Source organism: Anopheles bellator, chromosome 1, assembly GCF_943735745.2.
Source record: "Anopheles bellator chromosome 1, idAnoBellAS_SP24_06.2, whole genome shotgun sequence".
Taxonomy (NCBI): Eukaryota; Metazoa; Arthropoda; class Insecta; order Diptera; family Culicidae; genus Anopheles; species Anopheles bellator.
This window is the reverse complement of record NC_071285.1, coordinates 2635756-2662119: the sequence shown is the minus strand read 5'-3', so window position 1 is coordinate 2662119 and position 26364 is coordinate 2635756. Positions and strand designations below refer to the sequence as shown.

At 53.9% G+C, this 26364-nt stretch overlaps 7 protein-coding genes across 7 annotated transcripts; 3 read left to right on the top strand and 4 right to left on the bottom strand.

The window, feature by feature from the left end:
* The first annotated feature begins 98 nt into the window (after window positions 1-98).
* Window positions 99-5738, top strand: LOC131206613 (uncharacterized). The gene has a single exon (XM_058199229.1). It carries the CDS (start codon window positions 99-101, stop codon window positions 5646-5648), a length of 5550 nt encoding a protein of 1849 aa, XP_058055212.1. The 3' UTR covers window positions 5649-5738.
* A 159-nt stretch (window positions 5739-5897) lies between these two features.
* LOC131206572 (small ribosomal subunit protein eS19A) lies at window positions 5898-6900 on the bottom strand. The gene is made up of 3 exons (XM_058199174.1): window positions 6839-6900; window positions 6506-6576; window positions 5898-6408 (listed from the first exon to the last, which is right to left on the bottom strand). The coding sequence occupies exons 2-3, from the start codon at window positions 6574-6576 to the stop codon at window positions 6012-6014; spliced, it is 468 nt and encodes a 155-aa protein (XP_058055157.1). The 5' UTR covers window positions 6839-6900; the 3' UTR covers window positions 5898-6011.
* Window positions 6901-7086: 186 nt separating this feature from the next.
* LOC131215009 (CWF19-like protein 2 homolog) lies at window positions 7087-8966 on the bottom strand. Its single transcript, XM_058209377.1, has 2 exons — window positions 7290-8966; window positions 7087-7221 (listed from the first exon to the last, which is right to left on the bottom strand). The coding sequence occupies exons 1-2, from the start codon at window positions 8925-8927 to the stop codon at window positions 7087-7089; spliced, it is 1773 nt and encodes a 590-aa protein (XP_058065360.1). The 5' UTR covers window positions 8928-8966.
* Window positions 8967-9895: 929 nt separating this feature from the next.
* Window positions 9896-15438, top strand: LOC131216686 (serine/threonine-protein kinase PAK mbt). Its single transcript, XM_058211241.1, has 5 exons — window positions 9896-10797; window positions 13457-14357; window positions 14435-14555; window positions 14621-14892; window positions 14956-15438. The coding sequence occupies exons 1-5, from the start codon at window positions 9896-9898 to the stop codon at window positions 15436-15438; spliced, it is 2679 nt and encodes an 892-aa protein (XP_058067224.1).
* Window positions 15439-16696: 1258 nt separating this feature from the next.
* Window positions 16697-20352, bottom strand: LOC131212150 (uncharacterized). Its single transcript, XM_058205908.1, has 3 exons — window positions 20218-20352; window positions 18906-19129; window positions 16697-18846 (listed from the first exon to the last, which is right to left on the bottom strand). Exons 2-3 carry the CDS (start codon window positions 19112-19114, stop codon window positions 17994-17996), a joined length of 1062 nt encoding a protein of 353 aa, XP_058061891.1. The 5' UTR covers window positions 19115-19129; window positions 20218-20352; the 3' UTR covers window positions 16697-17993.
* Window positions 20353-21425: 1073 nt separating this feature from the next.
* LOC131212158 (ras-related protein Rab-18-B-like) lies at window positions 21426-22676 on the bottom strand. The gene is made up of 3 exons (XM_058205920.1): window positions 22465-22676; window positions 21853-22288; window positions 21426-21781 (listed from the first exon to the last, which is right to left on the bottom strand). Exons 1-3 carry the CDS (start codon window positions 22533-22535, stop codon window positions 21680-21682), a joined length of 609 nt encoding a protein of 202 aa, XP_058061903.1. The 5' UTR covers window positions 22536-22676; the 3' UTR covers window positions 21426-21679.
* Window positions 22677-23050: 374 nt separating this feature from the next.
* Window positions 23051-26253, top strand: LOC131212141 (heat shock 70 kDa protein cognate 5). Its single transcript, XM_058205896.1, has 6 exons — window positions 23051-23176; window positions 23504-23541; window positions 23852-25347; window positions 25416-25603; window positions 25674-25814; window positions 25889-26253. The coding sequence occupies exons 1-6, from the start codon at window positions 23114-23116 to the stop codon at window positions 25991-25993; spliced, it is 2031 nt and encodes a 676-aa protein (XP_058061879.1). The 5' UTR covers window positions 23051-23113; the 3' UTR covers window positions 25994-26253.
* The last annotated feature ends 111 nt before the right edge of the window (window positions 26254-26364 follow it).

Below are 26364 nucleotides of genomic sequence, written 5' to 3'. Positions count from 1 at the left end.
ACGCATCACTCGAGTTGCGCGTCACGGATGCGTACAAACCGGCACGCGGCTCAGAAGAACGTCCACACTGTAATTCAGAAAGCAGCAGAACTTCAGCCATGCCGGACGAATTGATCAGCACACTGTTTGAAGCCATCACGACGGGCGATCAGCTGTCGTTGGAGCGGTGTCTCGAAACGGCCACCATCGAGACTGTGCTGGAGTTCGAGAAACTGTACGGTGAGTCACCGGTGCACCTGTGTGTGAAGCTGGCCGGGGACAACTGTGTCCCGTTGGTGAAACGCCTCTTTGCGAGCGGCCTCGTCGACGGTGATCTTTGTGACGGCGAGGGCAACCGGCTACTCGAGTGTGCTCGGGCCTCCGGTGACCTTGAGCTCGTGCAGGAGTTGATAAAAATTCAAATCGATGGTTTGGATGACGCAACCGGTTGCTATCGGATGATGAAATGTGGTTCGTTGGTAGTGTTCCGGCTGTACCTCTCTCTGACGGGTTGGAACGAGCAGGACACGTTTCGGAGCGTGGCCAGCGCACTGGTGCGGATCAACGTGAAAAGCGTTGTCCTCCCTGAGGAGCTGCGCGTTTATCTGCTGTGGCTGCTGTCCGATTACGGCTACCGTCAGCTGGCGGGCGATTGGCAGGGCGTAAAAGATCCCCACGAATGGAGGCGCCAGGTGGCCACCGTCGCCGATTGCTGGCGTGTTGTGAAGGAAAAGTACGACACGCGGGCGTACGGCGATGTCGACGATGGTCTGCTACATCGACTGGAAGTGATCCACAATCATCTGTACTTTCTCAAACACAAACGCTTCCTGCGCCATCTGCCGCTCCAGGAAGCGGTGTTCTGTGTGGCGATCTTCATTTCCACCTACCGGAACGCCTCGCAGTTTCACGAGTACCGTCTGGTGGTGAACAAGTGCTTCGTGATAGACGTGCTGCGGATGGTGTGCCGTCAGCTGGAAGCGGTAGCAAGGCATCTCGTGGCGACCGAGAACGAACTGATCGCGCTGCTTAATCAGCACAACCCGCTGGACACCGTGGGAAAAGATCGGTTGATCGAGGCGATCCGCGAGCGTGTACCGCACCTGGGAAACGCACAAAACATGGGCAACCGGTTGGCATCGGGAAGGAGGAAGGGTCTACCGGTTGAGATCACGGTGGCAGAGGCCATTTCGGATGAAACAGTTGACTTGCGGCACCTGCTCACGTTCACCGATCGTCGGGTGGTGCGGATGCTGCTGAAACGGTACGTTCGGACGAAACAACTTTACTCTCTGTTCAAGATGGCGTTCTACTGTAACCAAATTCCTGCTCTGGAAGACGTCGAGCCGCCCGTGCGGACGGCCTGTATGAAGCGCGTGGTGCAAGTTTTCGGAGAGACGGTGAAAAACACGAAAAACACTCCGAATTTGCCGGGCAAAGTGGAGCGATCGATGGGCATCATGCTGACGCAGCTGTTCCCAACGATCAGCAAGGAGCTGCGGGAGATCCTGTCGCACAGTTTTTCGCTCAAAAAGCTCCTGCTGGGTGCGGAACATGAGAGCAAGATGTTCAAAACGGTCAGCAATAACTTTCTGGTGGTGCGGGCCGCTTTTCAGCTACTGTACGTCACCGTGATCATGGAGGTGCGGAACGAATTCTATGGCCTGCTGTACCGATGCGGCACGATCGAGAGCCTGCGATCGCTGGTGCTGTACGCCGGCGATCAAGAAGCGTTGGCCGAGCGACAGCAAGCTTATCTCGGGCAGGTTAAGAAGCACTTTGACGAATTTAGAAAGCTTCTGACGGAACTGTCCACCGGTCCGGTCGGAAGTACGACTCCGTTAGCGTTGCTTCAGCATCAACTGAAGGTAAAGGACAACATCATCGAGGAGGTAGAAAAGTTTGTCACCGAGAATGATGGCTTCTCGTACGGGGACGTAGCGAAAGCGTGCATTGCCAGCACGGATCTGGCCAGCGTACGGCGCCTGCTGTCGTGGAAGGTTACGATGCGCTGGGGAAACAAAATGTATAGTAAAATATTTTCCTCCTGGAAGACGCACCACGTGGAATCCATGACGATCGAGTGGATGGACTGGCGGCTGGTGCACTACAACCCGTCCGTCACGGCTGGCATCCTGAAGATTGGCGCCGCGGCACTGAAATCGGTCGAGGAATTCGACTACATCGTGCATACGCGTCAACTGGCGGAGGATATCGGAATCGCCGATCGCGTGGACCCCGAGGCACTGCAGGAGCTGAACAACCGCCTGAAACCGTACTACGATAACATCTTCTTCGTCGACAACAAGTGGAAAGTGTTGAAAGCATTCTGTAAGGCTCGCCGGCTCGGCTGGAACGAGGAAAGCGCCAATCGGCTGCTCAAGCGCGATCGAGAGCGTTTGCAGGAGCTGTTTGATGGCTGTCGCACGGAACTACAAGGGATCCTGGCGGCGAATCACCTGCGCACTGTTGACGCACTGTCCCGCAAGCTATATGATCTTCCACCGCACGTGCTGGCCACCGTAGAGTACTGCCAGCTCGAGCTGTGCGAGATGCTGGTGGCGGTCGGATACTTTGGGGACAGTTTCCACTACCTGAAGCACCGCATCCCGATGATCCAGGGAACGAACTATCGGAACTGCCTGGCCCACGATCCGCTCTCGTACAACCTCCTGACGGACAGCTCGATGGAAAAGATCGTGATCAACGCGTTCGTGATCGCCAACACCGAAATCCGGCTGTTCGACAAGCAGACAAATCGAGCAATGCAGCCGGATGTGCTGGGGGAGAGCTTTCCAACGGTGGCCGACACACACCGTTGGGTCGAGGAGCAGGAACAGTTGATGGCCGCTTTCCGTACTGACGACGTGCGGCAGATACACGCCCTGGTGCAGGCTGGGAGTGAAATAACGAGTCAGTTTTGTTGCTCGCCCAATGATGCGAGCGTCACGCGCGGTCTACATCCACTGACCGCACTGGTCAACCCGTGCACCGTGAAACCCGCGATCGTACAGTTTTTGGACAGATACTTTAGCGGCTTTGCCGACATGTGCAACAACCCAGCTCACCAGGTAGAGGTGGCGCTGGGAATGTACGACTTCCAGTCGGCTTTCGATCGTTCGATCGGCGCCGGTGATCGTCTGATCCGTGAATCTCTCTTCCGGTGGCCCGAACTGATGGCCTCCGTACGCCGGACGGACCTTTTCGTTCATCTGTTGGCGGCCGCCAACCGGCATCGGATACTGTCGAAGTTAATCGAGCACGGGAATGAAACAAGCATACGCGAGATTCTACCGTTCTTCGATCGGTTCCACGACGCGGACGGAAGAGGTCCGTTGGGTGATGCGATGCTGTACAGCGTTCGGTCGATCGCCGAGCTTTTGCTGCCCCGAACACCCGTGCCACACGCCGCGACACTGCTGCTAGCGATCATCGCACATTGGGACGATTTTTTTGCGCAGCTGCTGGCCAAAGTTGAACTCGACTCCGGTGCGTACGGATTTATGCTGGTAACGGCGGCCCAAGCTAAAAACTATACCGCCACCGTGTACCTGTTGGAGCAGGAAGCGTACCGAAGGTACATACCGGCGGCATTCGAAGCATGCGCCCGTATGGCGGCCCGTAGGGGCCACTTGCCAATACTGCGGCACTTGCTGCAGTGCCACCCGGTAGCTAACCCGGTCCGACTTGCTACCGTTTTGCAAATAGCTGCACTTCGGGGACACTGGCCGTGCGTGCGGTTCCTGCTCGATGCTGGAGTTCCGGTCGATGTTATATGTTCTAGTGACCAAAGTGAAGAGAGAACGACTTTGCTTATTCTGGTCAGGTACGGGCAAAGCCGCCTGCTGGACACAGTGACACAAGTCAATCGTGCCATTTTCGGACAGATTGTGGACCACCCATTCGCGCTAGCTCTCCGTCACGGTACGGTATCGGGCCGGATGATTCGATCCCTGCAGAGACTTGGTTTCGATTGGCTGGACAGTCCGAGGGTCCTGAACGTGGGGATTTTGGAATCTAACGAACCAGTTCTCACCAAAGTGTGGGAAAAGTTGCAGGAAAGGCGTCTCAAGTTCCGAGCAGAAGCCGAAAGTGATCGCTTTGCGCTGGCACTGGACGTGTTAGAGCGATGGGCGGCAATCGGATTCGTTGAGGAGCCGACAACCGATGACACCGCGCTGATTTGTGCCGTGTGGAAAAATGCCCCCCAAATCATGAACGAAATACTTGACCATGGACGAACGGCACGAACGATCGACGGTGTTGGCATTCTGCGGGGCGTAGTTTTCGAGATTTGTTCCATGGTCATAATTTCCGGCAAAAGAGAAAAGGGAGCCCTGGCGGTCGATTTGCAATCCGCTGCCCGGACTATGATTAAACGGGTGGAAGGCTGTACGGACCTGCTGGAAGCGATGCAGTGGCACCAGTGCACGATCGACGCTGCCGGGGTCAGCGTAACCGTCTCGGTACTGGCAGCCATCGGCCAAACGTTCGACCAGGGGCCTGTGCTGGCCTGTACCGATCAATTGAACGTTTCTGCACCATTACATGAGAATCTCCCGGTACTGCAGTTAATCATTGGCCGATTCTTTAGCGAGTACCCCGTTGTGTACGCCACATTTACTACAGCTTCCCCGAGCACTCGGCACTTCTGGCAGATCGAGGACCTTAGCTGCCTATTCGACATTCTACCGCCAGGCGCTGCCATCGATCTGACAACCACCGTCAATTACGGCGATAGCTCCGACGAAACACCGCTTCACAAGTGCTTCCCGGATGGGAAGCTATCGTTGGTGAAGCTGCTGGTGGAAAACGGAGCCAATCCGTTGCTGGCCGACTCGAGCGGGATGGCTGCCATTCATCTCTCGCTGCTCAACGCGGCCGATAGTGCCATCGGACGGTATCTGTTTGACGAAAGCGTGGCGCGTGATCTGCGCAACGCAAGCGGCGCCTCGCTGCTGGACCTTGTGGACGGTGCCGGTGGCAATCGATTGCTCCACACGGCGGTCATGACGGGTCGTCGTGATATAATTGAGCGTCTTTTTCAGCTTCGTGTCGATGCAACGGCGCTCAACAGTATCGGAGTGTCGGCCGTGCAGATAGCGGCTGGCTCGGCCATCCACAATCCGGAGAAACTGGTGAAAATGTTACTCGAGTATGATTCGTCCATGATCGATGCGCTTAACCCGATGGGTTACACACTGCTACACTATGCGGCCAAGTTGAACTCGATTCCGTTGCTTCGAGTACTGCTGGAGTACAAACCGAAGCTTACTGTCCGCCTCGAACTGACACCGCTCGCGACGGCTATCGTTCATAGGCAAGTGGATTTCGCCCAACATTTACTCCGCTACGCCATCGAGAATGGCATCGAAGGCATAACCAGTGCGGACGACAAGGATCTTGTCTTTCATTCGTGTATCTGCAACCGCTACGAGCTCTGCAAGGCGTTAATGGAATACGAATTGGGTCACTCGTTGGACTCAATCGAACCAGGCGATCTACAACGGATCGATACCATCCTGAACGGAGTACCTCCCGTAACACCCGAAATGTCTCTGCTTCAGTTTGTGCAACTGTGCGGATTGGACGAAGCGGAAGAGTTTGTGACCCAACTGCAAGGTCTTCGCAACTCAATTACAGATCAATCTGCAACGGGCGCTGAGTGAAGACCATCGTTTCAAACATGAATTCATTGTTGGCCATCCTTGCAAAAACATAATAATACATTGGAAAACTTGTATCATTTTCTTAAAGGTGTATAATTCAAACGTTCCATTGCATTGACCGTGAAAGAAGCTCGGCCAGTTCATAGCACAGCACGCCGATTCAAATAACTATTGGTTTTCCTCCGTATGAAAACGAAAACCCCATGCGCATTTCTCACTGGCCAGCCAAAACATAACACGCTCGGGGAGTTACACCATACACAGCATCGCCGGATGTTTAGTCGCTGTATTCCGTAATAATAAACTTATCTTTCGATCCACAAAACTCACGCGGCGCCTGTGGGCCTTCACGGAACGCACTCATTACAGAGCAATCACCGACGCTTCCTTCTTCTGGGCGGCACGGTTCTTGCTCGCGATCTGAGCCGCGATACGATCCAGATCCCGCTGGCCTTGGCTGGTCAGCTTGCGGCCACCATCGGTGTGCTTTTCGATCAGCTTGATAGCTTCCAGGGCCTGAACGGCCTTGCGGGTGGCACTTCCATCGGCACGGCAGAAGTGAGACGGGCGAACACCGTTACGCTGACGGCCACCGTAGATGCGGCAGATCGAGCCGACGCCCGACGGGCTCTGGTGGTACAGCCGCCGAAGGATCGAGGCACAGCGCACGTAGAACCAATCCGGATCCGTGGGTGCCAGCTCCTTGTACTTGGCGGTCTTGATCAGATCGATGTACTCCGGAACCTTCAGCTTTCCGGATCTAGCGAGCAAAAGAGACGGCAATACGGAGTGACGTTAGAATCGCACGTTGAGGCAAAAGGGTAAACAGACACGCCGACGTTCCGGTGCACACTTACTTCTTGAGGAAAAGGGCAACACCCTCAACCACTTTGTCTTGATCGACGTCCTTCACGGTGATTCCAGGCATCTACAAGGGAAGCAAATAGTTAGCAAGGGTTGTTTAATTCATTCATAACACGACAACACTGCAGCACGACATAACCTGCCGCAGAAGGGACAAGGTTCTAAGCGCACTTTTGACTGAATTTTAGGACTCCTTCGTGCGACAAACAGTTCATAATCAAGTTTGAGCAATAGCGGCTTGTCATGTGTAACGCCCCAAAAGGAATTTTCTACATTTTAGACACCCTTTTAAGCTCTTTTAAATGGTAATTCGCCACTCAACCCACCTTTCACTAGCAAGCGCAACCGGAAAAAGAGATCGAAAGAAGCGAAGATGGCGTGACGTTTGCGATGTGTCAAATGAAACGAGGTGACTGACATTCGAGTAATGTCAAAGGTACATCCGGCACCGTCCGTGTGCACCGCGGTTTAGATAGGTGTGCGAACCGTTTAAATTGAGTGCTGTTGTTTAATTAACACTGCATTCCCGTTTCAAATGATTGAGAGTGTTCGATTTTATTTTCCTGCCGATCCTTTATTCTTTGATCAGCACACTGTCAAACTCTTGCCACCATCGCTTGAACTCTGCAACCTTCTGCGCTGGATTCATCTCCTTCCGTGGCTTTCGCCAGTCCCGTGTGTCCAGTCCAAGGATTCCTGCGATGGTTTCCTATCAGAAACGAAAGGCAAAATATCGATCAGTTAACCGGTCAGCCGCTTACGTCCGGGGAAGCTTACCGTGGCAAAGGTGACGGGAAACTCTTCTTGATCCTCGATGACGTGCGCAAACCCGCTTTCAAGATTAAAATTTACCCAAAAGTACGGTAGGCCCTTCGGTATCGTGCGGCGCACGTTCAATCCGTCCACGTTGTGCAGCTTCTTGTTCATTGCCCACTCGGTTTCCGACTCAAGGATAGCTTTCTTGAAGTAGAACGGTGCCATTTCGTAGTTTTTCGCCGGCACACACTGAATGTACGTGTGCGGGTTGCGGTTTAGGTAACGGACCGTTTCGAAGAACACCACCTCCATCTGATGCTTTCGGAACATTTGCACCAGCGCCTGGCACACGTCCACAATCTCCCGGTGGACGTCTTCGTCCACTTGCGTCAAGCAGGGATAGTGGCCGACGGGCACGATGAAGCAGTGTCTCGGCTGCAGAGCCCTCCAGCTCGGTATGCTGAGGAACACGTTTTTACCCATCGAGATGAGCTGCTCGTTGGCAAATCGGTCCGACTGTAGGCACCGTGAGCAGTCTGCCTGGGCTTTGCTCATCTGGTTCATCTCCTGCACCGACCGTTCCTCGCACGCCCCTGGCTCAGCCGCCGACGCCTTGTGGTGGTCAAATATATTTTCCAACCGCTTGCCATCACCCATCTTGGCGGACACCTTAAAGAACTGGGCATCCATGTTGGCGTTCTCGTGTCGCTCCGAACGGAACTTATCCGCAAGGTCCGGTCCCGGTGGAAGGTTTTGTTGATATCGTTTCTGTTTTTTCGCTTTACTTCGCTGCGTTTCGCTGACCGCCCGGCTGACTGTGTAAGTGATCGATTCTTGATCGTTCGATCGGCGCTTCTGGACCGCTGCTTCTTGTGGTTTCTTGGCTTGCACTTCAGCACGGTAAGCTTTGGCGCTCTGCAACTTCTTCCGCAAACCTTCCGCCAACTCTACGTTACCCAACAGTTCCGCTTTGATCAGTTTAGCGCCCAAATCGTTCAACTGTTCATCGGTCAGAAGCCGCTCGCCGGATGCTTCGTCACGATCCTTCGAAGGAGGCGTCTCTTCCTGCACCTTTTCGGTATGCTTCTCGTGCACTCGGTCATGCTGTTGTGGGACCTCTTTCTTTTTCCACCCTCCGGCGGCCCCGAATCCACCACTCTGCTTCGGTTCGCTCTTAAATGGCCGGCTGTCGTAATAGTCGTCACCATCGTCATCATCTTGGGCTGGCTTCCGAAAACTGGGCAATCCACTTCCACCGTTCTTCCAGTGCGGGTTCAGCTCTCTGACGCTCGTCGAGGGGTCGTACTGAGCGCTGGTGGCCACTTTCTTCTCCTCCTTCTTCGGTTCCCTGCTGTAGGTCGGAATGAGCATGGAATTCATCCAATCGTCCCGCTCCAGTTTGGTCGCTGGCTGTAGCTGCTGTTCCGGGGCGGGCGTTTCACTGGCCGCACTTGATTGGCCTTTGGCCGGCAGTGCCTCCATCCACGCATCACTCTCGCTGCCGGTGCTTTCGGAGGACGAACGGTGTCGCTTGTGGTGCTTGTGTTTCTTGTCTTTCTTGTTTTTCTTTTCCTTTTTGGACTTTTTGGATTTTTTCTCCTTCTTTTTGTGCTTTCGCTGTCGGCGTTCCGGTTCACCGTCGGAGCTGGACGATCCCATCGCGGGAAAGCGGGAAAACCTACAATCGACAACCAAAAACACTCCTTTGTGATGTTTACCAAGCGAGCGAGAAAAACAAACCATTTGTTTTTTCTTCGGGTGGCCCAGTGGAAATTGTAACATTAATTTCATCCACCATGTGAACTTGGGTTTAGCGTGGTACCGCGGGCAGCGAAAACCGTTGGGTTTGGAAGAAAATCGAATCGCAGCTGCCATTGCTTAGTGTTGGATTATTACCACTGAATCCGCCACAAGCGTAAAACACGAAATTGGTAACGCATCGGCCCCGGTATTGGCCTCACGGGCCCCGCACGCGTTTGTTTTCATCGGTCCGAACACATTCCAGGCGGTGGTCCGGTCCCGTCCACCTGAGGGCGCCACTGGGCCCGCGGTGGCCGCCACAGCAAAAACGATCGTCAAAGAGCGCGGAGCGAACCCGTGTTGTTCGTGGTTTTTATTAAATTTCATCCGTCAACGTGTCCCGATTCGGTTTGATTCTATCGCAAAACGGTGCCCGGTCGGTTCGCGGATCCGTTGCAGCCGGTGTCGGTGCGTAGATTCGTGCGTGAAATGGTTTAAACAGTGTAAAAAAGCCCTCCCTCGGAATGGTACCTGCGGAAGACCTCCTTTTGGGGTAACGTTGTGTGTGTGCGTGTGGTAATTCCGTTGCGAATGCCTGTTTCGTGGTGTGTTGACTTCGATCGGAGGCCGCAGCTTTTGCAGAGCGCGTCAGGCGCATCATCTCTCTGTTGACAACCCTTGCGAGACTTGTGGCCACCACCAACCCAGCTGCGGCCCATCTTCTTCGCGTTCGCGCCGTGTTTGTCGCGGATTGTTGTGAGTTTTCTGTGACCACCCCGCCGTTGATGGCGATCGGCCCCTCCGTTGTGGCGTAAGAATTGCAAAGACCCGGGGTGAAAGTGCGCCGTCTCGCTGAGAATCCTCCTCCCCGCGTGAAGTTAGACAAAATGTTTTCGAAGAAAAAGAAAAAGCCGCAAATTTCGTGCCCGAGCAACTTCGAGCACCGCGTCCACACGGGCTTCGATAAGCGCGAGGGCCGATACGTCGGATTGCCGCTGCAATGGGCGTCCATTGTGGGCAACAACCAGATCCTGAAGTCATCGAACCGTCCGCTCCCGTTGGTGGATCCGTCGGAAATCACACCAACCGAGATACTGGACCTGAAAACGATCGTGCGCCCTCACGGGCAGGGCATCGGTAGTGGCCCCGGAGGTCCCGTTGGTGGTCCGGCCGTCGCCGAGCCGGGCAAACTGATCCTACCGAAAACCTCCAACGTAGCGCGCTCGAACTCGCTGCGAAGCTCCAGTCCGCCGCGCGTACGACGAGGCGATTTGCGTGCCAACACCAATGTGCCACCTTCGGTACCGGAGGAACCGCACCAGCCCGGCAGCGGTCAGCAGTCTCCGTATCCGGGGATGATGATGAACAACAACAGTTTCACTGCGAAGGGCCCAGTGGTCGGTGGAACGTTCCAACCCGGCCACCAATCGATGATGGAGACCAACTTTAACAACAACTTCGATCCGCACCATCAACAGCATCAGCAGCAACACCTAGGGTCGCTTCCGCCCGGCGGTGGCCAGCATCCGCAAGCGCCACACATGCACCTGCCGCCCATGCACCAACAGCAGCAGCAGCAGCAGCACCAACATCCGCCGCTGCCACCGCATCACCAGATGGCCCCCGGTGGCCACACGATCGTCGGCGGGGGGCCACACATGAACGGGGGTCTGATAGCGAACGCCGCCGCCATCAACCCGGCCGCTTCGACCAACGGAACTGGTTCGAACGGAAACCTCTCCAATCCGGTCAGCGTGCTGACGGAAACGTCCTCGCTCTATCACAACCGGTAAGTGCGGGGGGTCATGGGAATGGGCATGGGTTTTTGGTGGCCACATGTTTGGGTGGCATGTTTTCAAACACCCCGCGGCAGGACTTCAAACCCGGCGGGTTGTTGTGGCGATCGAATAAACATTCGTTAATGAACGGAAACAAATCACCCTTCGATCGCCCGCCCGCCCTCCAGTGGCCGGAGACCCACCCGGAGCCGATAGTGCGTTTACAATGTTTACTAGAATGCACCGTTTGTTTGCGTGGCCGCCCCGTTTAGCGGGATGTTGTTTTTACTTTATCGTTCACTTCCCGCGCGACGGTTCGCCAGAGCAGTTTCCTCGGAGCCTCTCGCTCGGTGTCACACGCGTTCCGATGGCGTGGCTCGGCCGCTCTCTTTCCCGTGCTGGACTGTCCCGGTTTTTTCCCGCTATCGAGATGCAGCAGCGCGCAAGTCTGTCTAGCGGCTGCATATCCACGTTTGCCCCAGATCTGCTGTGTGATCGCGGAAATGGAACGCAAAGACACCCATCACCCGGTGTGTGCCTGCATGGATCGTGGCACAAGGCGTCTACAACCGTGTGCAAACTAATGGCCGACACGCGTCCCTTGTGATTCGAGATGCGTTGCGTGATCATCTTCTCATTTGCATGTCCCTACAAACCCCGGCAAGTAATCTTTTGATGTGTGTCACTTTTTAATGTTGCCAACTTCTTTAGGTTTAGTTGCGACCATCTAACAACTTGACGCTGGGCTCCCCAAAGAGAGAGAGAGAGAGATCGGGAAGAAGACACTTCCAACTCTGCGCTCCGCGAAAGTGAGAGGCGAGACGCGAGGGGCGCGGAGTGATCGTGTGCTCGAAATGCAGCGAACCTTAAAAATCACGAAGACGAAGACACACCGGAAGCTCTTCAGCAAAAAAGAAAGCCGACGGCTCGTAACGGGGTTCCAGGTGACAACTTAATTTCGCATCACGCGGACCGCGGACGCAATCGATCGCAAGAAAAGCTGCCCCAATCTGTGTGGAACGCCATCGATTTTTGGACGGGTCCTGCCGCTCGTGACGCGCTTCTTTCGTTTGAATGCGTTTGCATAACTCAATTAGGGCCTCCCAGGGTGTTTCGACACCCGGACAGGTTTTTGCTGGTGCGTAGTAATTTCACTTGCCACTGGCCTTCGAATGTTTACCTTTACGGCGGTGTGTCTCGAGTGGGGCCCCAAAAACCGGCCACATTCTGTGACAACACACGGTTTTCATGGCCGCTGACTCAGGCGCCCGCCGGCCGTGTTTAGATAGGCACCCATCAGCTGCCGCGCTGAGTCTCTGGTTAATGTGTTGGATAAGGAATCATTCAAGATAACAAGTATGAAAATGGGATGAATTAAAATAAATTACACACGGGTCATTCCGTATTCTGGATCTATAGTGGAACATCCCAGCATAGGACGGCGGTGTCTAATCTCCACCTCAACCTTTGGCAAAAAGGCGGCCACCACCGGGACGGGGGGTTTTGCGTTGCTAACGTTTGCTGGTCACGTGTGGCGGCGAGTGGGGCGAGTAAAAATAGGCTTCTTCCCACCGGTCACCACCGTGTGGCCCGTTTTCAAACCCGTCGACGGTGGCTCTATTTTGCTTACCGAACACGTACAACGTTCCACCGGAGGCCCGGGGGCCCGGGGACCTTTGCGTTCGATTCGCGCGCTCGCCGATCGTTGCCCGAAAAAATACGTTCGAAAGCTGACCGGAATTTGAGCACACGCGCGACGTGAAAAAATGGCCATTTTTGAAGTTATGAAAACAAAGACTCCACTCCAGTGGGGGACTCGACGGATGATCCGTCCAATCCGGTGCATATATTGCAACGATGGTGCACCCGGCTAACGGCAGAAAACGGATCGTGACCATGCTGTTAAATACTGTCCGATAATTAAATGCTCAATAGCCGGCGGTCGCCGGCGAATGGCCGATTCGATTAGAACTTCAATACGCGCGTACTTATTCGGCAATTTGGTTCGGCAATGCCAACAGGGCTTTGTTTCTTCTGTCCCCTCGGTCTAGCAGTGGTTCTATTTCCGGTCGGCCTCTTGTTTACTTTGGCCGACTGGCGGGCGGGTTTTAATTGGGAATGCACACCCGAGCGAACCCGTCCATCCGGAACACGAAACAACGCGAAACGCCCCGCAACGGCAACTCCGGGGCGGCGGCGTGTGCAATCAACTGAATCCTGCCTCTGCCCGGCTTCCCGTGTCTTTCGTTCGTTTTCCCTTTTTCCTGCGGCGCGGGAAATGCGTCGTTCGATTGATTCTCTCGGTTGGATCGGGTTTGCCGGCGGTAGACAGTATAATCAATTCGGTCGGTCACGCGAACCCTCTGTTTGGTGTGCTGTGTGTGGTAAAGCCAATAATGGGCCGCTGCCGCAGGGAAATTATGTTTCGGGTCGCCACATTGAAGCACGGTTAACCGACCCACGGTGGAAATTTTGATTCATCCGTTGTTTTGAGAAACGCGACATCGTGTCGTCGCCTGGAAACAGGCGGACGCCGTGCTCCGTGTGATCGCCATCGGGGGCCGTCGAGGTCTAGCTAGCTTAGGAGCAAACATGGGCTTCCCTTGGCTAATTAGTAATGAAAAATATTGAAGGAAAATGAATTAATAAAAAAATTCTTCTTCGCCACAGATCCCAGAAATCTTCCCCGACGGGATCGGACAGTATCCAGCGGTACAACAGTGCCCATCATGGCGGTTACCCGGGACCGATGGCCAGCAACAGCAGTAGCTTCCACGGACCGGGATCCACCCCAGGTGCCGGTATGCAGACGGCGGTGGGTCCTCCGCCACCACTGCACAGTAAACCCGGACCGACCGGACCGAATAGCTTCCTCGCCCAGGGACACCCAGGAGGACATGTCGGGAGCACCGCTCCCGGGGCGGGTGCTATGGATGGAACGCAGCAGCTCAACAATCACGGCCCCCTCGGCGTGGGGCAGCTGGCCAACGATGCGGCCAACGGTAACCATGTGCCCGGTGCTGGTGGATTCCATCATCATCAGCAGCACCATCATCACCATCACCCGCACGGACACGGCATGGTGGGCCCGGGTGGCCAAACACCGGCAACTCCGCAACAGACCGGTGGTCCTCAGATGTCGCCGACCGGAATTCATAATGCAGCTTCCCATCAGCATCCGCAGCAGCAGCAGCAACCTCAGCAGATGCCGATGCAGATGCCGGGCAGCGGTCAGATGATGATGAACCATCAGCAGCACCATCACCACCAACACCACCACCACCACAACCACAATCCGAACCCGCATCAGAAAATGCCATCACCGTCGTCCGGTTCCACGGGCCAGGGTGACCAGCAGCAGCAGCAGCAGCAGCATCCTCAGCACCAACAGCAAAATCACATTCTCAACAACAACGGGAGCGCCATCGGCAGTGCCAAGAGCAACTCGCGGGCATCCAGCTCGAGCGGTGGCAACGTGTCGGTCGCACAAAGCACCACCTCCACCACGCAGAGCGGCCAATCGCAGCAGCAACCGCCGGTGAAGACGGAGCAAAGACTGACCCACGAACAGGTAAGAGCACCGGGGCCGCGGATGGCGGCAAATCGATCGATCGAACCACTGAATCCTTTTCTCCCTCCTCTCCCCAGTTCCGAGCGGCGCTCCAGATGGTCGTGTCGGCGGGCGATCCGCGAGAGAATTTGGAAAATTACACTAAAATCGGCGAAGGTTCCACCGGTACCGTGTGCATTGCGACCGATAAGTCCACGGGTAAGAACAGGGGTTTTGTAGGTTTGCGGCGCATGTTCAACATACCGCACCGTTCCCTTCCACAGGTCGCCAGGTGGCGGTGAAACAGATGGACCTGCGGAAGCAGCAGCGGCGCGAGCTGCTGTTCAACGAGGTGGTCATCATGCGCGACTACCACCACCCGAACATTGTCGAGACGTACAGCAGCTTCCTGGTGAACGACGAGCTGTGGGTCGTGATGGAGTTCCTCGAGGGAGGTGCCCTGACCGACATCGTGACCCACTCGCGGATGGACGAGGAACAGATAGCGACCGTGTGCAAGCAGTGCCTGAAGGCACTGTCCTATCTTCACTCACAGGTAACACGCAGGCTAATCTAATTCCCGGACCAAGAGTATAATTCCTTTCTTTTCTTCTCACAGGGTGTCATCCATCGTGATATCAAGTCCGACTCGATACTGCTCGCGTCGGACGGGCGCGTCAAACTGTCCGACTTTGGCTTCTGTGCCCAGGTGTCGCAGGAGCTGCCGAAGCGCAAATCGCTCGTCGGCACCCCGTACTGGATGTCGCCGGAGGTGATCTCGCGGCTCCCGTACGGGCCCGAGGTGGACATTTGGTCGCTCGGCATCATGGTGATCGAGATGATCGACGGTGAGCCGCCGTTCTTTAACGAGCCCCCGCTGCAGGCGATGCGCCGCATCCGGGACATGCCGCCGCCGAAGCTGAAAAACTCGCACAAAGTGTCGAGCCGGTTGCAGAACTTCCTCGACCGCATGCTGGTGCGCGACCCGGCGCAACGAGCCACCGCGGCCGAGCTGCTGGCCCATCCCTTCCTCCGGCAAGCGGGACCACCGTCGCTGCTCGTGCCGCTGATGCGCGGGGCACGCAGCCACAGCAACTGTTGAGTCGCGCGTCGCCCGTTCCCAAAATCTCCTTTAGGCCATCTTTAGCGAAACAAGCACCCTTTGCGGGTGCCAAAGTGTTTCAAACGTTTCGTTTTGAAGTGTTTCAAAATTCGTTGCATTTATTGATCGATTGATAAGCCCCGGTACCGTTTGTTGTATAGCGAGAAGCTCTGTTAGGATTTAGGATGTAACACCGGACGACGTTTGTACACAGCGGAGTGTACTCATTTCAGCGTAAGAGTTAACATTGGCGAGCGCCCGAAAGCCGGTCCCGGGCCCGGGGATGCTCCGCCACAGTATTGCAAATGACGCAGTTCCGAGGAACAGAGAGTATTCCGTCAAAAATTCCAGCACATTCCAGTAGCGTTTAGCGGCGGCATGCGCCACGGGTTCCGAGTATTTTTGCGGGTAGTTTCATAGCCATTCACCGTGTTAGCCCATCCCGTGCTGGCGGGGCCCCCTAGTTTGGTGTATTTACTGCCTAAGATTAAGATGGTTTTTACGAGAGCGAGTGAAAGTGACCCGCGTGAGACGCGCGTGGTCGTAGAAAGTAGATGTTTGTTATCAACACGCCTTGTTGTAGCTATTTTAACCCCGTAGACTTAAGCTGACTGTTCTGTACAGTGCCGTCAGAACTGCTGCACGGCCCCATTCGGTAGGGTAACCCGACTTTAGCTATTTAAAAACAGACATTGTATTTACGCAAGAGAGAAGCTTACTTACCCGGTTCGCGGGCGTTTTTGAAAGTAGGAACGGTATTAAGATTAGAATACAACCGAACCGAATCTGAAGCCGCTTGACGTGACAGGACGCAGGACAATCAAGGGCGATGAAACAGAATCTCCTTCCGCGGGGGGTATTACACACGGTACATTCCAAAACAGAACCAGGTCAATTGCAGGAACTAAGTTCCGTCCAGGCCGTTGGATGCCGGCACGGCAGCCGGCAGCCGGCAGCGTTTCTCATTGTGCGCGTAACAATACCAAGTATTAGGGACGAGGACACGATCACCCCCCCCGTTGTATCGCCCCGGTACTGAACACGGTGAGACGAATGTTTAGGTTCTAAATAACATGTACGATTTTTTTTAATAAAAAAAGATTCAAAACTCGAATCGGTAAGCTCTGCTCTGGGGACTGTGCCCTTCTTACTGTCCGCATCGACGCGCTGTTGGGTGAAATCGAAATGAAGCGCTCACTTCACGTTGAATTTTATTTTCTATCTGTTTGATTCTATTTACAGTTTACAATCACTTGGTAAAGATAGCTACATGTTGCTGAAGTTATTCGTAGTAAAATGCATCCCGCATCGTTCCGGGAGAGGGATGGTTAAACTGTAACAACACATCAGAGAGACACATTACACGGACGGGGTCCGCCTCTAGGTTTGTTGCTCTGCTGCGTAAATCGTGGCGAATTAGTTCCGCTTGTTTTCCTTCTTAAACACATCAACAAACCAGCTCTCTCCCTCTCTCTCTCTCTCTCTCCCTCTGTTCCGTTTTTCATCGTTTCAGTCCCTGCTCCGATAAGAGATGCGTGCATGTGATTATTGATGCTATTAAAGTTGCCGCATTTGACCGCGACCACGACGACCGTGGCATGCCGCCATGCCGGTGCTAATCGAAGCAAAAAGCACTTCTAATCCGGGGGATCCGTTCTATGTCGTTTCATTCAGTGAATTCGCTATCTAATCGTTCCGGGTGTGTGAGGCGTTGTAAAGGAAGTATCAAAACGGGAGGAAGCTAAACGGAACGGAACGGACTCGGGGTCCGGAGCAGCACCAGAGCAGTAAGTGGCGCGCAAAAAGTAAAAACGAATGGCCCGTGTTAACAAGAAACATTCATCGTCAGCCAAGTTTGTTGCCTACTCAATACCTAGTAATATGTATTATCATAAAAATACCCTAATCATCTGCGCATCTAAAACGGGGGAGAGGATTTGGTGATATTATATCGGACACACTAACGGTTGGTAATTCCTTTGGTTGTATTTGGCTGGCTTCTGTGTCTGTGTCTGTTAGTGGTTAGTCTTACGAGATACTCTTTTACAACAATTATTATAACGCATTTCGAAAGCTTAGCGATGGCGCGGAGGTTCGGAGGTCCTCCAAACTCTTTTATCTAAACACTAGCCATCGCGCGTACAGTCTCTCTGCTTGGCCGCCCCCATTAACGTGTCTCCGAATCTGATTGGTCAAAGCAAATTGACCTGAACGGTCGTTAAAAAAGTATTCTGTGTTCCCCTGTGGGTTTGGTAATGGTCACTGTTGGAACTGCTACTTCACGCTGCAAAGAGGGTGATGTTCGGAAAGGGTGGACAAATGTTAACATTAAACACATAATTATGATATTTTATAACAATTCACAATTTCTTAGATCTGGCTTCGCGTCGAACGCTTGTGCTTTTCGGACCCTGGCTGGTCCATGAAACATCGGCAAACAAAAGGCAAGGAACGCATCGGGACGGGGGCTCTCAGTTTGATCGTGCGCCCGGCGCCGTCCGCGCCACGCGCAGTGCGCTAATCTCGCACGAGGAGCGCACGTCGTCCTGCGGAGATCAGTTCTCGATCTCCATCGCCGTGTCGTCGATGGTGTGCAGCCAGTTGAAGATCAGCATGTGGCGCTCGTACTTGGACAGCGGTTTGCCCCGCTCGTTCTCGATATCGTGGAAGGTGAGGTGCTTCTTGGGGCCATGGTGGCTCCGGGAGCTGCCACTGCTGCCGATCGCACTGCTTGACTTGCGCAACGCGGACGTCGACAGGCCGGTGCCCGGTTCAGACGATGGACCACCGCCGCCACTGTCGCCGGCACCCGGGGCCGGTGAACTGGTGGACTTTCCGGCGACCGGTGAAGCCGACGCGTTCGACATGGTGGTGTGCGACGGCACGATCAGTTCCGTGGGTCCCGGATTGGTGGCGGCGAATGCGGCCGCTTCCAGCCGATCAAGATTGAACTCACTCTGCGATAACCGTTCGAGTGCCCGGTACGTGGTGAACAGCCGGCGCCGGATGTAGTTCTGGCGGATCTTCTTGTTGACCGAACTGATCAGATCGGTAACGGTGAAGCTGGGCGCCGGGTTTGTGCTCGTCAGCGTCGGTACCTGCGACGTGTGGCCACCGTGCGGCGAGGGGAGCTGCGAGGTGGAAGCGAGCTCCCCGACCGCTACCCACGTGGAGTAGGAGCGCGAGGCGTGCTCCAGCCGCGAGTGGTCGAAAAGGTAGCCCACCTTCTGGAACGGTGTTAGGGCGAGTTCGGACGACGAAAGGCGGCCCAGCTGGTGCTGATCCGATGGCAGCTGGTAGATGTCGGTCGTGCTGAAGCTCTTGTGGATACCGAGGGCCGCCGACAGTGTGGCACAGTTGCGGATAAGGTCGTTGCTTTCGTTCCACCGTTCCGTGAGCGTCGAAGAGCTGGGGGCGAGTGGGGAACCCTGTCGAAAATGGCGAAATGGCCAAACGCCGCTACTCACCGATTACGCTTGCTCTCCTTCGGGTTCAGCAGGTTGCCGAGCTTTTCCTCCATGGTCCGGTTCAGCACGCTTGTGGCCTCGGAGTTCATCGACGAAACGGAAATCGATATCAGCGACAGGTCGGTCGAGAAGCTCTCGTGCGACGGCGAGCGCAGGATGCGGTTCGTGACCGCCAGGCCCGGTGTCGTGGAGCTCTTCGGTGACGTCATGGGTCACAGCGCAGTCTGCGGGGCCGCAATGGAAAGGAAATCAATCAGTTTGACCTTCCGGTCTGCCGGGAGACGCGAGTGCGTTTGATGCGATTAGTTTTAAAGCGAGCGAGCGGGTTGTTGGAAACCCTGCAACGCCGTGACACACGGGTCATATTATAAATAGCCAGTCAATGCCACCTTGAACCGAGGTTATCTCCGGTATCCGGCAAGACTCTGTAAGTCGGTCTGGAGCGGTTTTGTTGGTGATCCAATTCGACATGCTGTTGCCAACCTGCGTGGCATTAGGGACGGACCGGCACCAAAATCAAACAAGGATGGTCCACCGCCATTACAAGCGAGCAGTAATTGAGTCAGCTCCTGCGCCTAACGGCACTCGGTCGAGGGCACATCACAATGTCCTTCCCATCGACACCCCGGCATCCGGCTCTCGGAGAAGCCGAGAAAGTGGAGCACAAATCCGTGGCCTTTTTCACGCGGATTTGTCATACGGAACAAATTGCACCACGCTTCGTTAGGCATTCAGCGTCAAACACGATGTTGGACAGGCCGCTGTCGCAGTGTCCGCTCCGTGCGTGTCCTTATTGTCTGCCCATAGTTACAGCCCGGAGCATTCGTAGACCGACCGACCGTCTGTTGCTAACGGCACAGAGTCGGAACGGGGCTTCGTGGGGCCATAATTAACGTGCGTTAAACCAATCAAATTATTTCGAAAATTCGACCGGACGAGCTGATTGTCACTGATGATCGAATCGATTAAAGCGATAAATGTGCCGCGCCAGTAGACGAGCCCCGAAAAATGGCCTGTGTGCCTGTGACGGTGAGGGAAGATTCCTTCCACGGGACCGGACGCAAACTCATTAGTCGAGCAAACGGTCCGGGGGCGTTTAAGAATTTTGAAAGGTGGCCTAGAGCTGAGTGGCTGTCCGGACGTGCCACAAGTGTTTGATGCTAAGGACATTCGTTAACTTCTTCGCTCCATGATGGATACCTTAACTCAAAAATGTAAGCTATAGCTTCCCTCTTTTAGAGTATTTTTTATATAATTTGTTAAACAAAAAATGAATTTCTTTAAAGTTAGCAATATATAGAGTCGACTGTACCTTGTGCGGTTACTCCTCTTAAAAGTTCCTTCGAGACCACGTCCACACTGTAGGGTATCAATTAAGCCCCTGGCGGCCCCGTTTCGTTTCACCGAGCACCAATAATCACTTGATCCACTTATTTCAGCAACGACGCAAGGACGAGTCCTGTAAGCCATCCGTAGGATTTTAGATGAAAAGATGTTTTTTGTGAGGAAGGAAATCTTATTATCTGCTACGCTTGACGCCTGGCACACCACCACTAAACACATTATAAAGGGCATCAAGCGTAAAGAACCGCACAATCCATTAAAAATGGCCACTCTTCGCAGTCTGCCTCAAATTCGGCCAGACAGTAACGTAGTCCCCCCCGGGCCAGCCGATATGGTTCACTCCACAGGATTTAGTCCTTCTGCGTATCCTGCCGTATTCGCCACTGGAAGCTACTTGAATATCGATTGGCTCTCGTTGCACTCCCGGATGGGGAGGACGAAAGCCCCCAACATACACGCACTCACGCGGATACACCGAGATAAGTTATGGTCATATGGCCACTGCCCAAAAAGTACTTCACACTTTCACGAATTCTTTTTGGATTCACAGATTTTCCACCAGTCAGTCCGCGGCCGGATTGCCGCAAAACTGTAAACACGCAAAACTGGAGTACTTCCGCCGGTATCACACTTTGCAGAACTAAAATCCTTCCCCCTCTTGGGGGCTCGTTGACACGCACGAACTCACGACAGCCCGAAGGATTCTTGATCCTCGACCCACGCCCTACGGGTGTTCCGGTTTGCCCACATCAAAAGGCTAGCCGTTTGGGGCAACAAGCGTTTGGCATCCGTTGGGGGGCGCTTTTCCTTTTATTTTCACCCTCCCTGTGGCAAACCGGTCAACACCGGGGAACCCTCCGGATGTGGTACAAACACACAAACACGCACATGGCACACGGACACGGCACACATACCGTGTAGCTCAGAAGGGCAGGGTTTGCTTCCGGAAGCCTCAGCGTGCCGCACTCATCGTGTGGTGGGCTCTCTCGGGGACGGTACTCCACCCGATTGGTGTGCTGCCGACGGACGACTGAAGGAATTTTTCCTTCGTCGGCCAAGGTCCTCGCAGAGAAACGCAGCACGCTTTCGGCGCAGACGCATTATTGTGACGGTGAAATTCGGTAAATAATTTGTTGTTGATAAAGCCAGTCAACCGGGGCAAGTTTTGTTTCCGTTACAAGTTTATAATTTATTGAAACCCACCGAGCGGGGACCTTATTGCTAGATCCTATATTGTGTACAGGTTTTTAGTTTAGTGAAATTTTATCTAAAACAAACATAAAACACATTATCCCATCCTATGCGGCTAGCCTAGCGGAGGCAGTAGCTGCACGGCACGAGTAGCACACCAAAAGCATTGGCCGTTCCATACGGTTCCGGAAGTGTGCCCATTTTGCGTATCACCAGATGATTGCAGATCGATGCAGGAGTTAACAGGAGCAGCCACCAGCGGCCGGGTGGGTACGGTTTCCGTGTAGATCAACTCCATCGCCGTAATCGTTCCGCTCCCAGAGACCGTCCGTTTCCATTATCTAGAATCGGGGCAAAAGAGGCTGAATAAGTTGAGCCCGTACGCTCACCAACCTGACTACACCGGACGGACCTTCCGAACTACTTCCTCAAATGCATCCTTAACCCCCTCGCTGGTTTTCGCGGACGTTTCGATGAACATCATGCGGTGCTTTTTGGCAAACCGGAAACCCTCGTCCCTCGTGATGGTCCGGTCCGGCTGGTCGATCTTGTTGCCGACGACCATTTTGGCCATGTTGTTGCGCGTGCCGTAGATCTCTAGCTCGTTCAGCCACGATTCGAGCTTCTGGAATGTGTCCTTTTTCGTGACGTCATACACCAGTATCGCACCTTGCGCGTCCCGGTAGTAGCTGGGCGTGAGCGTCCGGAACCGTTCCTGGCCGGCCGTATCCCAGATGGCCAGCTTCACCTTCACGCCGTCGATGTCGAGCGTTTTTGTCTTAAAGTCCACCCCGATCGTGAGCGCTTGATCGCTGTCGAAGTCGTTCTCTGTGAATCGCAGCATCAAACTGGACCGGTCGGCGATAGAAGGCAGAGATTGATGCGTCATTTGATGAAGGTCACAAAAGTTACCGGATCCGAAAGATCGCATCCGACGGTGCAAGTGATCGGATCCGGGGTTCGATATTTATAGGAGCCACGCAATAGAAGTGACCCATTTCGGGAGGCCAGTGCCATTGTTTACCTGGATTTTCCTACTCCACTTTCGCCTATGATTAAAATTTTAAAAGTCGCTAAAATCCGGTCCGGGTTCATGGTGACTGGTTGTTCTGCACGGTGACGTTAATAAGAACAAGAACTTGATTTTCAAATTGGTGTGATGGAATTTTCGCTGCACAACAAAACAAACGGCCAAGAGTTTTCCTTGTGATGTTTTCCTGTTTTTGGCCACCAGATCGTTTCTGACGTTTGTGAAAATAACAAATGATTCATTTCCCTGCTGATCCGTGGCCGTGCTGCCAGCGAAGCTTCGTTTCGTTCATTCCGAACCAGCTCGACAATGAAATAATCTTTTAGAAACCATGTACAGCGCCGAAAATTTTGTGCACAAAATTAATGCAATTTAGGGCGCAATTTTAACAACATCTCTACCGTACCGAAAATATCCTCCCGTTACATAACAGTAGATTCGCCACCTGGGCGAGGTTCATCCGACGACGTAAACTTCTAGAAACGCGGAGAAGCAGTTCATGGTGTGCGTAGCAGCAGCAGCGGCCGCGAGCTGTCAAAGTGAACCGTGAGAGCTGAAGGAAAATTCTCCAAATAGTTGCATCATAACTTCCAGACTGAAACGTGCGTAGTTCGGTGTGAATTCCGTGTACAGCTCGTTAAAAATGCTGAAGGCAGCCAAATATATCTCCCGCTCGCTGGTGGAAAACCGCGGCCTGCTGCAGAATGTAAGTTTAATTACGAGTGAGGGGCCAGGTTTCCCGGCCGGTTAACCGGTAATTCGATTGACGCAAGTCGATGCCGATTCTGGCGAAGCGAACACCCGGAACAGCCTTGACTGATAGCGAAATGTGAGGTTAGAAACGGAGGGGAGAGGCTTGTGTAATAGATTCAAATCAGCACATGTTATTCCGGGAGGGTTCACAAACAGTGGCCTACTTGAAGCTTTCCCTTAAAATATCGGCAAACGGCACCAGCAGAATGGCGTAGCAGGAAACAAAGTTCGTCGAAAATACGATCTCACGTTGCCCTTTTGTTCTGTCTTACCCCCACAGGGAGGAGCGCTCTCCAACAATGTGCTTGCCCGGTTCAAGTAAGTATGATGATGAAATGTCTGTCGTCAATGGATGAGACTCGTGTTTTCACGGCAGAAGTGAAGTGATTTTACATGCAGTCGGAAACAACGTTTCTTTGCATCTGTAACGAGCATTTACGTGTTGGCCGCATGCTGCGATGCGATGGTTAATCGAGTGATGCGTAGAATGTTCTAGACGAAGATTACCTTCGAAAGGGGTTGTCTCCTTTGATGCATTTGTAAACGTAGCGCTCGTTTCGCTGTCTTCGCCTACTTTAATCATCAATTTCGTTAATTTTAACGTGTGCAATGTTTCTTCTGCGTGCAGATCGGAGCAGGTCAAGGGTGCCGTCATCGGTATCGATCTCGGTACCACAAACTCGTGCGTCGCCGTGATGGAAGGCAAAAATGCAAAAGTAATCGAGAATGCCGAAGGTGCCCGCACAACTCCTTCGCATGTGGCGTTCTCGAAGGACGGCGAACGGTTGGTGGGGATGCCGGCGAAGCGCCAGGCAGTCACCAACTCGGCCAACACGTTCTACGCTACCAAGCGACTGATCGGTCGCCGGTTCGATGATGCGGAAATCAAGAAAGATCTGGCCAACCTGTCCTACAAAGTGGTGAAGGCCTCCAACGGGGACGCCTGGGTGCAGGGCAGCGACGGCAAGATGTACTCTCCGAGCCAGATCGGAGCGTTCGTGTTGATGAAGATGAAGGAAACGGCCGAAGGGTACCTGAACACGCCGATCAAGAATGCGGTCATCACGGTGCCAGCGTACTTTAACGACTCGCAGCGTCAGGCGACGAAGGACGCGGGACAGATCGCCGGTCTGAATGTGCTGCGTGTGATCAACGAACCGACGGCGGCCGCGCTGGCGTACGGGATGGACAAGAGTGAGGACAAAATCATCGCCGTGTACGATCTCGGTGGTGGTACGTTCGACATTTCCATCCTCGAGATCCAGAAGGGTGTGTTCGAGGTGAAGTCGACCAACGGGGACACGCTGCTGGGCGGTGAAGATTTCGACAACCACATCCTCAACTATCTGGCACAGGAGTTCAAGAAGGAACAGGGAATCGACGTCAAGAAGGATGCAATGGCCATGCAGCGGTTGAAGGAGGCGGCCGAGAAGGCCAAGTGCGAACTGTCGTCGTCGGTGCAAACGGACATCAATCTGCCGTACCTGACGATGGACGCGTCCGGCCCGAAACACCTCAATCTAAAGTTAACGCGCGCCAAACTCGAAACGCTGGTCGGTGATTTGATCAAGCGCACGGTCGCCCCCTGCCAGAAGGCCATGTCCGACGCGGAAGTGAAAAAATCGGACATCGGTGAAGTGTTGCTGGTCGGTGGAATGTCCCGCATGCCGAAGGTACAGTCGCTGGTGCAGGAAATATTCGGGCGCCAACCGTCTCGGGCGGTCAATCCCGATGAAGCCGTGGCCGTTGGAGCCGCCGTTCAGGGCGGTGTGCTGGCGGGTGATGTGACCGATGTGCTGCTGCTGGATGTGACCCCGCTTTCGCTCGGCATTGAAACCCTCGGTGGAGTGTTCACGCGGTTGATCAACCGTAACACGACGATTCCGACGAAAAAATCGCAAGTCTTCTCGACGGCCGCCGATGGGCAGACACAGGTGGAGATTAAGGTGCACCAGGGCGAACGAGAGATGGCCACCGACAACAAGATGCTGGGATCGTTCACGCTCGTCGGTATTCCGCCAGCACCGCGCGGAGTGCCCCAGATCGAGGTCGTGTTTGATATTGACGCGAACGGCATCGTACACGTTTCGGCACGCGATAAGGGCACTGGAAAGGAACAGCAAAGTACGCATCAGCCGGCACATGCTGACGTTGGACAAAGCAAAAAACTGATTCCCATTTTCGCTTTGCAGTCGTCATTCAATCGTCCGGTGGTCTCAGCAAAGATGAGATTGAGAACATGATCAAGAACGCAGAACAGTACGCACAGGCCGACAAGCAGAAGAAGGACCGAATCGAAGCCGTCAACCAGGCCGAGGGTATTGTGCACGACACCGAGTCCAAGATGGAAGAGTTCAAGGATCAGCTACCAAAGGAAGAGGTAGGTTTGCGAAGCGGAGTCCGATGAGTCATGAAATCTGACCCCATGTCTCTTTTTGGAACGCGCACAGTGCGACAAACTGCGTGAGGAAATCGCAAAGGTGCGCGAAATTCTGGCCAACAAGGATGAAGCCGATCCGGAGGAAGTTCGCAAAACCACCAGCGCCCTGCAACAGTCATCTCTGAAGCTGTTCGAGATGGCATACAAAAAGGTAAGCATTGACCAATAGAGGTAACTGACGACGGCTAGCGGCCAGTGATTTACTGTTCGGTTTCCGTTTAACAGATGGCTTCGGAACGTGAGGGCAGCGGTAGCGGCAGCAGCAGCAGTAGCAGCGGAAGCAGCAGTAGTGGATCGGAAGAAGCCGAGAAGAAGGAAAACAAAAACTAAAGAAAAACGAACGACAACAACCCACAAAAGACTACCACCAGCCGCGTCCTTATCACAAACGAAAAGGATTCCCCCAGATTAGGAATAGGTTCACATAACTCAACCGGTGTTACAGCAGAACAGATTACTCGCGACGTCCAACACACAGTGATCGGAAGGGACGAAATATACATTAAACTCTTCACCGTTATTACCATTAACTGCATTACGTTTCAATGTTGCTTTTGGAGGAAGGTAAATTAGTCTCTCGCGCGGGATCTGACTGACGGTTGACTTTGCTGGCTATAGTTTGACTCCGGATAGAAAAACAGTGAGTGACGCTAGTTTTGAGTCCATTTCTGGTTGTCCTCTCCAAGGGCATCTTTTGGGGA